Raw genomic sequence first — 12,840 nt, 5'->3', positions numbered from 1 at the left:
AGTCAAACTTTCGTTTAAAAGCATAATTAGGACGGAATCGCCACTTTTAAGATTCACCGTATTCTTGTTTTCGGTCAAATGGCCTTTTGAATGGGATTGCTAGAGGCACTTTTATGCTAGCCTTAAAATAGCTATTTTTAAAACACTAGGAAGTCTCGACACAACATGAGACTTTGCTCCAAGTATCACCAGGGGAAGAACACATAAACTCCATCACTGAGAACATTGTTTGTGTTCACCATCTCTGTTCCTGGACCGGCAAATCAATGGTGCAAAAGTTCTGTTTCTAGGAAAAATCGCCATCCATTCTGGAAACTACTGCAGCATATCATAACAAAAATAGAAATCTTGAATCTGAACCTTGAATCACTTTGTTTACCTCTCCTCCGCCTCCACACACACTGGCCCACTGACCCACCTATCAGCCATTCCCTCATGTGACCTGCTTCTTGCAACTGCCTGTCCCTTGTGCTTCAGCACATAAACAACCTGAACTGAGAGGCTGCACGTGAGGAGACTCACGATGCTTGGACATACTGAATAGTGTAAGCCAAGAAAAAAAAATGAGGTTGAATAGCACTTAAATGTATCCAGTTGTCGTTATGTCACATTACTCACTTTAAAGCAGTCATGATTTTACTCTATCCTTAAGTACAAAATGTAATTTGACATATAAAAGCTAGTTTTGCAAAGGTTGCAAGAGTAGCGTGAATTGGTCAGCTGTGAATGAGAAGAGGTGGCGTGAGTGATACTAATAAGGACTGAAGTTTCTCAATTGGAAAGCATTGCCTCTGTGAGCCATTGATGAGGGTTGAATGATAATATCTTATTTCTCGTTCTCCCTTCCTTTTGCTTTATGTCTTTCTGAACAAAGGCTTAAGAGGAAACACCCAGGGTGCAGGCTGAGGCTGGAACCAGCTAGATCAGACCGGTAGCTGTTAGAGAGAAGGGGGAGGTGAAGGAGAAGGGGGAGGGAGGAGGAGCAGGAGTAGATCAGATGAAGGGTGGAGCGGGGAATGGAGAGGGAGTTGGGGGTAGAGGGAAAAGGATGGGATAAAGGAGGCTGAATGTGAGGAGCGGTGGAGGTTAAGTGTTTTGGACGAGAGTCTAGATGGATAGTTTGGCAGGCAGTGGTGAAATGCATCAGGCAGAAGCTATTTTTAGACACACTGATACACTTAGCTACCTTAGCATCAGCACACAGGGCTATCGATCAGCAGCAGAACTCAATGCGAGGATGAGAGCTGCAGCCAGCAGCAGAACAAAGTAGCTGCACCAAAATATTATGTTTCCTGTGTGCAGTTTGTTTTTGCAGCATTTCTCTAGTCTACTTTGGTAGGCCTCATCAGTGGTGTAGCTTTACGATATAGCTAACTTTATTTAGTTTGCTACTATACAGTGTTTTTACTTATTTTTTCCCAATGTCTCCGGGATGTTTCTGTAATCTAGAGGCCATTTGGCATTATGCCGATTTGCTGTCATTCACCACTGCCGAGTTACAGTTGGAAAACAAGAATTCTGGTTTTGCTTGTCATTTCAAAGTGGGGATTAAATGATGTCTTAGATAAGTAGAGTCATTCCCAAGACAGCAGTAGAACTGGAACAAAAACAACAACAGCAGTGGCTTCAGGGCCACAAAACAAAGGAGAGATATCTGATTGGATATTTAGCCTAGTAGATGGACCAATAGTTCAGGCTAGAGGTCTTGGGACTAATGACAAGGCCACAAAAACACTGAGTAGCAGTAGAGCTGCTTTGTTTTTCAGCTTTGTTCTTTGTATTCTCCAAGGCTGTTTCATGACCTCTGTCTTTTATAGTAAGACATCCCTTTCTTTATGTCTTACTGACTCTTTAATTTATTTCTGCAACAATTACCTGGGTGGACAAAATCGCATGAGACTGACAGCATTTTGATATATAATCTTTGTACAATGGGGTAATAAATATGTGACATTCAAGCATTATGTGTGTAAGCTTTGGTGGTTCCTGTTTTACCAGATATGAAAGCACATAGCACACACCTCACTAGCATGACTTGTATCTAGAAGTCCTGCAGCACCTTGAGTCTCTGCTTTGAATATGTCTCTAGCCCGACGGTCTAGACAGCATGACTCCTGGTGTCTTACACAAAAGATAAGGTGGCTCGGGGACAAAATGACAGAGCACTAGATAGGGTTTTAATAAACTCCACATCCACACCTGTCCCACCCTACTAAGCTATCCCTGTGGCAGGTCATCTTTACTACTGTGTTTTTGCACCTGTAATATTTTTACAATGGACTGAACAATGGCCACACTTGTAACTGTGACCTCCATACCTACTAAGCTAATCTCAGCTAATGGGCTCCCACAAAGGCCATATCCGAATCAACCCATGCCCTTTAACATTTCTTTCAAAACCACACGGATTTGTGGCTTGAGAAATAGATTACTTCTTAGTTCTTATTGTACGTATGCATCCAGTTTTGTTTGTGTGTAATTAGTGTAATTAGCCCTAAGGATGGTGGGTACCTCCCTTACCCCTGTCACAGCCCATATCTCACACTAGATTTAGAATAGAGATTGTCTTCACTGGTGTTGTTTCATTGTCAGGTTCCAGTTTATGACATGCTCAGATTACAGGAAGTTTGGGATGATTTCTTTCTCCAAAATCTGGTCTAGGGGCCTCATTTGGGACTGATTCCTCACAAGAAAACACCCACACTGCCACTACTGCACAGAAATGTTAGACGGTTCTTTGAGAGCTTCTGTGTAGTTTCTGACCACAAACTCACCTCATTTATTAAAATGTATTTTTGCCTCATAGCGTAGTACGGCTAGGTAAACATAATGAATTTAAATGGCAAAGCTGAACTGCCTTGGTAAACACCACAGAAAGGAATAAACACTCCAGAGGAAGATCAGTTTCCTGTTGGTATTTGGAGGCTTTTTTCTAGCCTCCCATGTAATCTGCCTCCCAGTCTGGGTGTTTCTACACTGCCCTAGCTAATGGCAGCAGCAGACTAACATGTCTGTTTACAGAAACCCCGATCATGCAGGTTGATTGGAACAGCACTTTGACTTACACTGCACAGTGTTTGTGTATGTGTGTGTATCTACCAGCCTCTCTAACGTCACATACAAGGAAATAATCCACACTGAAACACTGTAAATCCTTAGTTGTTTAAATCTTCCACAGTTTCATGCCCTGCCCTGCTATTTTAGCCATATGACACAAATAGTGAAATATTAGCCAGACTGTAGACAATAGGTCTATAGGATTATGTAAGAGGGACAACAGCAATAAAAAGTCAGATCAAGTTCCTGTGTGTGTGTGTGTGTGTGTGTGTGTGTGTGTGTGTGTGTGTGTGTGTGTGTGTGTGTGTGTGTGTGTGTGTGTGTGTGTGTGTGTGTGTGTGTGTGTGTGTGTGTGTGTGTGTGTGTGTGTGTGTGTGTGTGTGTGTGTGTGTGTGTGTGTGTGTGTGTGTGTGTGTGTGTGTGTGTGTACCCGCCTATGTGACTACAGGGACTTTTGAAAAGGCAGATTAATCAAATCTTAATCTTTCTTGTTGCCTTACCCAGACTGATAAACTGTTCCATACCTCTTTACCCGCTTTCAATCTTTGACCTGAGCCAGGCAGTTCCCAGCCCAGCTCCGTAGAGGACAAAACCAAACAGACATGCACACGCGCAACATCTGCAGGGCAGCCACCTGTTCGAGAGTCTATTCACACCACACAAAAACTCGTTTAATCCCTATGCCCTCCTTTCCATACAAGGCCATTTCTCTCTACCTGTTATGTCACTGTTTCACCACAGGTCAGTAGTTTCAGTGGTTCAATAGTTATCCCTGTGGCTATTAGGGTTTGTCACGGAAGGCTGAAGTAAATTTAGGTGGGTGCATTGCTCAAAGTTTTGATGTTAAGACTTTGTCACTAGTGTTTCAGTATTCACAATGTTGTTGTTGTTGACTACAAATACAAAAATCTGCTTGTTCATGTACCCATTAAGCCTGTTGGAAGTGAAGAACACACCAGAATAGGCATCTTTAGTAAGCAGAATTTGACGGCCGCATTCCTACACTTATAAAATGCAATTCAATGTGGAAGTAATTCAAATATTTTGGGCACGTATTCTGTATTCTGTAACGGAATACGTTTTGAAAGTATCCTTCCCAACATTGGTTTTAGATACAGCCGACTCTTATTTGAATCAACCCAAATATCGGACTGTTTTTATGAAATATCTGTACATCCAGTAGCTACGAAACGTAATGAGCTGTAATTTGTATGTATTACACTTATTTATAACTGTATATACCACCCTGCCTGCCGCTGTAGAAGACCACTCAGGTCTGTGTAGGGATGAGGTTGGGTGGGTTATAAAACACTGGGCTTCTAAGCGGGGGAGCACAGTTTGTGTCCCGGGATGAGTGTAGGAGCAAAACACAAGATTTTCACCCAGGAAACGGGTTTTCACGTCCTAGGAGTACTAGCTAAAGGTGCACTATGAGTATCTCCATGGTTTCAGCGCAATTTCATTTTTGTCTTAAATCCTAGGCCTCTCTCCTTTACCCGCTAGCTGCCTGCCCCCTGAATACATGTTGAAAAAGCCCGGTCTCAGGAGACAACACAGGGGTTGTAAATGTCAAACAAGCACTAGTGGCGAAGGCTGTGCACCAAAACACAACAAACCGCTCCAGCCAGTCACCGACAAGATGGTTAGGGGAGGGGGTGGGGGCTAGTGACAGTTAGTTAGTCATGACAGTTACGGAAATGTGGGGATTGGAATTTACTGGGAACGTCAACAGAAGTGACCATAGTGCACCTTCAAGGGGAGCGGAGTTTTAATCCAAACCACAAGCCACAGGACCGTCAGCTTTAGTCGGCTAAACTCAACTGTAACGGACACTGAAAGGCCACCTCGCAGTGACTGGGATCCAGCTCACAGTCACGTTTTGGCGGCTGTCATGTAACGTGATTGGTTGTTAGGTGACCAGCTGACGGTTATCGTAATTGCAAAGGATATTGTACGAATTGTTGTGCAAATGTTGTCATACAACATCATACAAACCTGTTCATGAGAATGCTTTGCGGTCAAATAATCATTAAAAAAAAAGATGAAGTGAGACACAGAGATGAGCTGAGAGTGATTATCAGTAGCCTCTAATACACCCACTCATAATATAACCCACTCAAATTCCATGTGTGCCTTTGGTGCACACAGCCCCAAAAATGTATTGCCACCCTTTTTGTGAATGCCAAACTTGACCGTGCCTTACGCTTGATTTAACAATATTAGAGCCTTTTGTGTTAAACCAACATGCTTATATATACTGCATGTTTGCTTATGATTATGTGTCTAGCGTCCTACAGTTTATCTAGCATTTCTCGCTTGGTAGTGCCCCATTGTTTTGCTTTTGAAAAGCTAGATGGTGTGTCACACTGTGCCTTTGGCCAAATGAGGCTAACTCACTGCCAAAAACACACAACTGCGCCGCATAATCTTTGTTCCAATAAGCTACCTGAACAGCTTCTCCACTCAGGCACGATTCCAGGCAGCTCAGGCACGAGTTGTGTGCCATCCCTCCCACTCACAAACTGCAGGATTTGAAACGTTGATGGGAAACTGAGTCATGATTCTTGTTTTAAAAAGGCCCGGACTTTTCCCCTTACTCAACAGGAGGATTCAGACAGGGTTATTAAGAGCTGGAAAATCCAGGAATTGTTATTTAGGGTTTTTTTGTAATGTAGAAAAATAGGACAGAGGAAAGAGGAAGATACAAAGACAGAAAGTACACTTCAAGAGAAAGCTTGTAGAGGTGGGGTGACTGCGTTGGCATCACCCAAATTAAATATGCAAGATTTATGGTGTTGTCCGAATGTCATGTCACTTAATATCATTCTTTACTATAAGTGAGCTCAACACAAAACAAATAATAATAAGCCAAACAAAAAAAAAAGCTGTGTGTGCATGTATATAATTGTGAAAAACAGGTTAGGCTCACAGTGCCTTTTTACCTGGTTACCATAGAGACTATTTAGCTACGCAAATTAGCCAAAACCATAGAACTGTACCAACAGTATACATTAGCTTATTTTGGAGATATAAAGGATTTGTTAAGTTGTTTGCTTTGATTTGTTAAGTGAAATCACATGACTGTTGAGGTTACAGAGATAATTACTGTATGTAGTTTGGGTGTAATAAGACTCTTCAGATGCTGCTCAAGAATCACAATAAAGTACAGTCTGCTGTTTCTACCTGAAGCTTTGCCTGCTACTACACGTCTCTGACTGCTCCATGTAATGATATAATCTAAGTGACATTTGGCACCAAGTTATCATTCTTTCCTACTCCCTTCCATTCACCCGCTTTCTGGTCCGCGGCACTGGCAGCGAGCCGACAGGCTGTAGGTTGTGTAACAATCGCCCCGGCTGCAATGGCACCGCTCAGTGCCAGAGGTTAATGAAACTCTCTGATGGACAGCAGAACAGTATTTACTGCTGCCTTCATGGGTTTTCCATACAGTCCTGCCTCCAATATGACAGATTGAATTTTGCCTTAATGCGTTTCCGCCTCCAAAACTCTCTTTCTTTCTCTTTCTCTATTTCTCTCTCTCGCTCACTCACTCACTCACTCACTCACTCACTCACTCACTCACACACACACACACACACACACACACACACACACACACACACACACACACACACACAGACACACACACACACTGACCACAGGCTGTTTTCTGCAGTGAATTTGCAATAGCCTTTATTCCATTATTTGGAGTAGTGTTACACCCACACATTATTACAAATCCTGATACGAAAGGCACACATTTGTCAGTGTTGTTATGTTGTCGATGTTGGTATTTTTGCTCCCGTAGCTTGCTGCATGGTGATGTAACAGGTCTGCAGTATAGGTTGTCTCTCTTTGGGAGGAGGGCTTTCTAATCCTGCTCTCTCCTTTTAAAAATGTATAGCAATACATCGCCTCCTGCACAATATGACCTGCTGACACTGCAAGGAGTACTGCACCTGTCTGCGTGCAAGCAAGTGTGCCAGGTAGTCATGAAAAAGTCACTGTGTTCTCCAAACAGAGCAGATTGTGTGCACACTGTACAGCAATTGCCATGATGCAACATGCTGCTGCTGCTGCTGCTTCATAGGCTAAAGAATGTAAGGCTCATTTACACACAATGGTAACTGATTTTAAATTTGTCTTTATTTTTTTTACTCTACAGATCTGCTTCCTGGTGTCAGCTTTCCGTGGCCGGATGTTTCCAGAGGACAGCTGTGCTGCTTTGGCGCTCTTCTCGCACTATTTTCACCTCAGTCAGTTCTTTTGGATGCTCATACAGGTAACAGCAGGTTAACAAGCAACACACTTGACGTCACATAGTGACTAAACAACTCTTTCTTACTCTTACCACCTATAACATTAAACCTACATATTTGGACAAAAACAATATCACATACATTCAATTTGTATACAGTCACGGCCACCAGCAGGGAACATCCCCTTACATAAGTTCCCCAGGAGGCAAACCTGCACCTATCCAGCTACCGGTGAACACTCCACACTTTGTCCGTTTGGGAACTTGAACTGGCGACTCTCTGGTTCCCAACCGAAGTTCCCATGTTGAGTCCCCCAGTTGACACATTCATTTGCTCTGTTTCTGTTCTTATACCTGGATAAAGAGCCGAGATCTGAGGGCTGTTTGCCTTACATCACCTCGTAAAAGTGTGTCTGTCCAGTGTGCAAGCTTCAACAATGATGTCTAGTCACTAGGCCTTCAACCAGACAATTCAGACAATAGAGCCAAGTGTTGACTCAGGAGGCTCAATAAAGTCTGTTTGTCAGTGAAAGCTACACAGGGCTTCTAGAATGCTCTCAGATTTTATCATACTAACCATTCTAATATGATCCCATTATTTTTCCCACTTTGGATTCTTCACTGTACTGTTTTGCCGTTAATCACTTTATTATTTGTTCAAATATGATCATTTCAAATTAGAGGGCACCTGTTGGTCAAATCTTCTTTTCCTTCCCCTGCTTGTTTTCCTCATGACTTGGCTATAACAGGGTTTCCATTCTTTCTTTTTTTCTTTACAGGAAGCATGTGTTTTTTACGTAATACCTAGTGAAAACTTCATTCCTCTACCATGTGGGCTTAGGCAGGTTTTGATTAGTGGGTGAGATGAAGGTACCAGACTGCTGCATGGCATGATTTTTGACCCTAGACTGGTACCACTTAGTAACACCTCAGTCCAGCAGCTCCTAACACCCCCACCCCTCCTACTTGACCATCTGCCCTCTATTACGTGGTCTCTTTTATGTGATTTAACTGCCAAGAACAAAGCTTGGCAGGCAAAGTTCCAATTTGCAGCTTAACATGCATACATGAAGAAGATATTAGTGGTGCAACGGATCACAAAACTCACGGTGCGGATCGGATCACGGTTTTGAGTCATGGATCGGATCAATTTTCAGATCAGCACGAAAAGTTTTAATGATTTATTGAAAATATTATAACTTCCTATAACAGTGAATTCCTGAAAAAAACAAAAGATTAGAAAAGGTATTTCACAATAACTTTGAATGCAACACGAGGTTTACCAGTTTTAAGTAAATGCACTATTTAGTACCATCTATGTTGTTTTTCCAGCACCAGCAGTGACTAAGTGCTAGTTTATAGTTGTGTGCGTTACTGCAATATTTGGTATCAATCTAATACCAAGTAAATACAGGGCCATATCACCGATACCAATGACCTTTTATATTTAAGGTGGATCTATCATGAAGATGCTAAATCTAAATTAATTGTCATGACCTTTTAATCGTTTGGATTGTTAATTAGTTAAAACCTAGGACAGAATTTGGGCAAAGTTTAAAGGTTACTTTTATCATAATAAAAGTTTTAGTTCAGGACCGTAACAAAACATTTTTTTTTCCCCATACATTCGACCAATCCCAAATTGAGCCCTGGGGACCAAAGACTCACAGACTGAATTGATCTCAGGTGCTAAGTGAGTGATTGTGTAAGGCCAAAGGGGCTCAGATTGGGACAGCACGTCACAAGATCACATGTTACCTTGGTAACGTTTCATAACAAAGATGTTGCTGACACTTGCCGGTTTGGGAAATTTCATTTTAAGTTTGTTGCTTTTTCACACGGCCAAGGCCCATAAGACGGCTAGCTGATGCCACATTTTTTCATACTCTTGTTTTACGAGCTGGACAGCAGGTCCGTTCCGCTCCGTGGGCGTGTGTCGTGCTGTTGTATCTTTGTAATTTCCAGATTTCCCTATGGTCTTTGCGGTAAATATCACAACGCTTTAAACTGTTGGTAATTCCCTTTTGGTGAAGTCTGCATCGATGCAGACTCACAGAAAGTGCACGGTAATTGTGTACTCAAACCCTCACGTCCTTTGAAATTGGACATTGGAACAACCCTAAGCCCTGACAAATTTCGCTGTCACTAAATGAGACCCGTGTTACATCCAATGTAGCAACTGCCATCTAGTGGCACCTGTACATTACACACTACACTTGGCTGAGTAACACATACAGCCGCACTGACTAAAATACCGGTAGGAAAATAATACTTTACAAGAGCACCATAACCCAGAAAAAAAGCATAAACATTAAATTAAATTGGTAAAAATGTACATTACGGTAAACTTAAATGCACATTATATGAAAGGCACTTAGACGATTATCCACACTATTTTTTCCCCGGCCTTAATTTGAGGCCGGCCTTTTTTTGTCCGTGTTGAACACGCCCCCGGCCACTATCAGGGGCCCGGCTTTTAATTGACTACCGGTCTTTATTTGAGGAATTACGGTAATAGGATTTTAGGAGAGGATCGTCTAAGCCAATTTTAATCCTTCACAGAGACCATAGATGATTTATGACCTGCTGATAAAACATAGGAATGCGGTGGCCTTCATCAGCAGGAGGAGCGCTGCCCAAGGGAGAGACCCTTTACCTTATCTTTCTCCTCCAAAGCCTGCCCTGAAGTGAAACAAATTCAACTCATTGTTCATGTTGTTTGATCGTTATTTTTAAAACTTCCAAAATATAGCCTGGTTTGATAAATTGGATAGAGGCTAGAAATCATAAAGAATCCTCCATAAGGAAGAAAAAAATTACTTTGGAAATGATCCACTGACATTAACGAGGACAACAACTTTGTTGTGTTTGTATTAACTGTTGGCCGACTGGAAACTAACGTATCTTCATTGGGTGGGGGCTCAGGGTGTTTTGAAAACTGAACTCAGGCCCAAATAATACTTTAAATTTTAAGGTGGGAAATGTGATCCATTGTCGTCATGACTCAAAATCTCTTAAAACAAGTGATTTAGTCTGAGTAAACATGAGTTTAACCAGTTATTGTATGTATTGCACTAGAGCATTATACCGAAGAGACCTGTCCCCAAAGAAACCTTTCCTCTTGTCCCCCTTTTGCGTGACTACTGTTGTTTTGTTGCCGTCAGTCCTTTGTCGTGTGACGTTTTTAAGCGAACATGATCATTGTTTACGTAGTGGATATAATCTCTTGTGGCACATACGTTATTATTGGTGGAGTATTATAAGATTAGCCCCTTTTTCATGTCAGAATGTTTACCAGATGACCTGTGATATATCTTAAGGGATAAAGGCTCAGACCAAAGGCATTCATGTGGCTTAAGAAGTGTTAGAATTTGGATGACGATAACAGATCAAATGCATTATGCAATGCACATTGGAGTATTTAGTATGGTAGTAAAGCTGATATGCTATAGTGGAGAAAACATTAGCTATGATTCACCTCAGGAGTTTAAATAGGAGGAAAAAACTGTTTTGGAGAAAAAAAAGTTCACTTTGGATTTTCATTTTTTTCTATTCCTACAGTCGCTCACTCACACTTCTTTTTTTCAATTGCTCTTTGTACTTTAAAACCCCTGCCAAAATTGTCCCCTGTCATTTTTTTTCAGCTGACGATGAAAATACTGCGGCCACTTTTCTTTGATTGATGTGTGGCTTTAAAACCTTTCTGTCCTCATCACCTCCTCTGTATCGACCCAATTGATGTCTCATTTTCCCCCTTATCAGGTAGCTGCTTTCAGCTAAGTAGGTGATATGAGATGGCGCTAGCAAACCCATCTCAGACCACAAAAAATACTTCAAATCAATAACTGCAGAGTATGGGGGTGTGTGTGAGGATGTCCAATAGTTGATCAGAGGAATATGCACTGAAGATTGTGCCAGAAAACAGACAATAATTGAATCACTATCCAGACCAGCATTTTCTTGATTGCAAAGGCTTGCAGAGGCATCCTCGGCATGATATTACATAACAGTACTAATAACAGCTCTTTAAGCCAGGAAAAAGACTAAAGACTTTCATTGGCCTACTGTATGTATATTTTTGGCTTGTTTCAAAGTGTGAGCTAAACATTGTGCCAATTTCACTGGTTTGTAGTTGGACGATCCCTGCCAGTGTTCTGCTAGAAGACAGTATTTGATTGTGATAATGGGTGGGTAATCGGGCTACTTCTTCAATCCCGCTTGAAGCATCAGTTCACCCTAAATTACATCATACGCACTTACTGTCAGTGGCATCCAGCAGTGCAGATAGTTTCAGTTGTATTTGTTACTTGTAATTCAAAATTTCCAATGCAATCTGAGTAATCCACAGAACACGCTGTCAAATGTTTTCATGGCGTATTCCTTCAATAGGAAGTAGTTCCAGTGTAAACTATTCTCTACAATATCAGTGGAATATCCAGACTAACAGGACGTGTTCTGTGAAAAGACACATTGCTGTTGAATTTGTGTAATGTTCACTTCAAGTTCTATTCACATCCATTGTGTTGCGACGGCAACAGAAACCTCAAAAACTGGACCAATCTAAAACCCAAACTATATTTGCATGGCTGTTCAATTCAATTCATTTTATTTATAATGTCAAATCAAAACAGACAGGACACTTTACAGATAGAGCAGGTCAAGACCACACTATAATTTACAGAGACCCAACAATTCCCACAAGAGCAGGCATTTGGTGTAACAGCAGCGAAGAAAACCTTCCTTTTAAGAGGCAGAACCCTTGCACAGAACCTAGCTCTTGGGCTCTATTCCTCAACTGGTTGGGGAGAGGGGGGTGAGAAATAGAGAGATACAAGAAATATATGTTTTGTAATTTGGTAACATATGGCAATATTCTTAGGCTGCAGCGTCAACAGTCAGTGAAGGACGTAGCCACTGCAGAGGCAACAGCTCTGCTCAAAGTTACCCATAATCCATTTACTGTACCTCCATGGCTCCAGCCTGCTCACAAGCCTGCCAATGAAAGGCATGTCTTGAATCTAACCTACATCAAGCTAGTGTCTCAGTGCAGTCAAGTAAAGCTGTTAGGGCCCAATCAGACCAGAAAAATAGTGATCTTGTGATTCGCAACATGGTCAATGGTTATACAAGGTTATGGGGGAGACAGAGGTTATCTGAAGAAGAGGTCAGCGTTGCATTGTTATCTGTCGTCACACCGGGCGCGTTTTGGCAATAGTTTTGGCGTCTCCTCTATTTCTTGCACGAGACTTGAGTGTATTTGTCAAGCCAGGCTTGTAATCACATACAAGAAGACCTAAGATCTAAGAGGAGAAGGACCGCTTTGTTAGGGCAGGCGCACGCTAAGGCACGTATCTACGTTACGTGACATTTACGCCTCCGGTAATGAATGGCAAGGTGCACGATTCGGCATGTATCTACGCTACGTGACACTTACGGGCCCGGTGTGTTTCAGCTGTAAGTCTGCAGTCCGAGGGCAGGTAGACATTCATAAACATCATCAGCTGTTGATCATTGTAGTTGTTTAG

At 41.9% G+C, this 12,840-nt stretch overlaps 1 protein-coding gene across 1 annotated transcript in view; it reads left to right on the top strand.

Moving 5' to 3' along the window:
- adgrv1 (adhesion G protein-coupled receptor V1) overlaps positions 1 to 12,840 on the top strand; it is a 150,895-nt gene that overhangs the window by 103,869 nt on the left and 34,186 nt on the right. Inside the window, 1 exon segment of the mRNA XM_032516956.1 lies at positions 7,223 to 7,339. Within this exon segment, the coding sequence (XP_032372847.1) occupies positions 7,223 to 7,339 (117 nt within the window).

This window comes from Etheostoma spectabile, chromosome 5, assembly GCF_008692095.1.
Source record: "Etheostoma spectabile isolate EspeVRDwgs_2016 chromosome 5, UIUC_Espe_1.0, whole genome shotgun sequence".
In the NCBI taxonomy this organism is placed as follows: domain Eukaryota; kingdom Metazoa; phylum Chordata; class Actinopteri; order Perciformes; family Percidae; genus Etheostoma; species Etheostoma spectabile.
The sequence above is the reverse complement of the archived record's forward strand: the minus strand, read 5'-3'. Positions and strand labels throughout refer to the sequence as shown.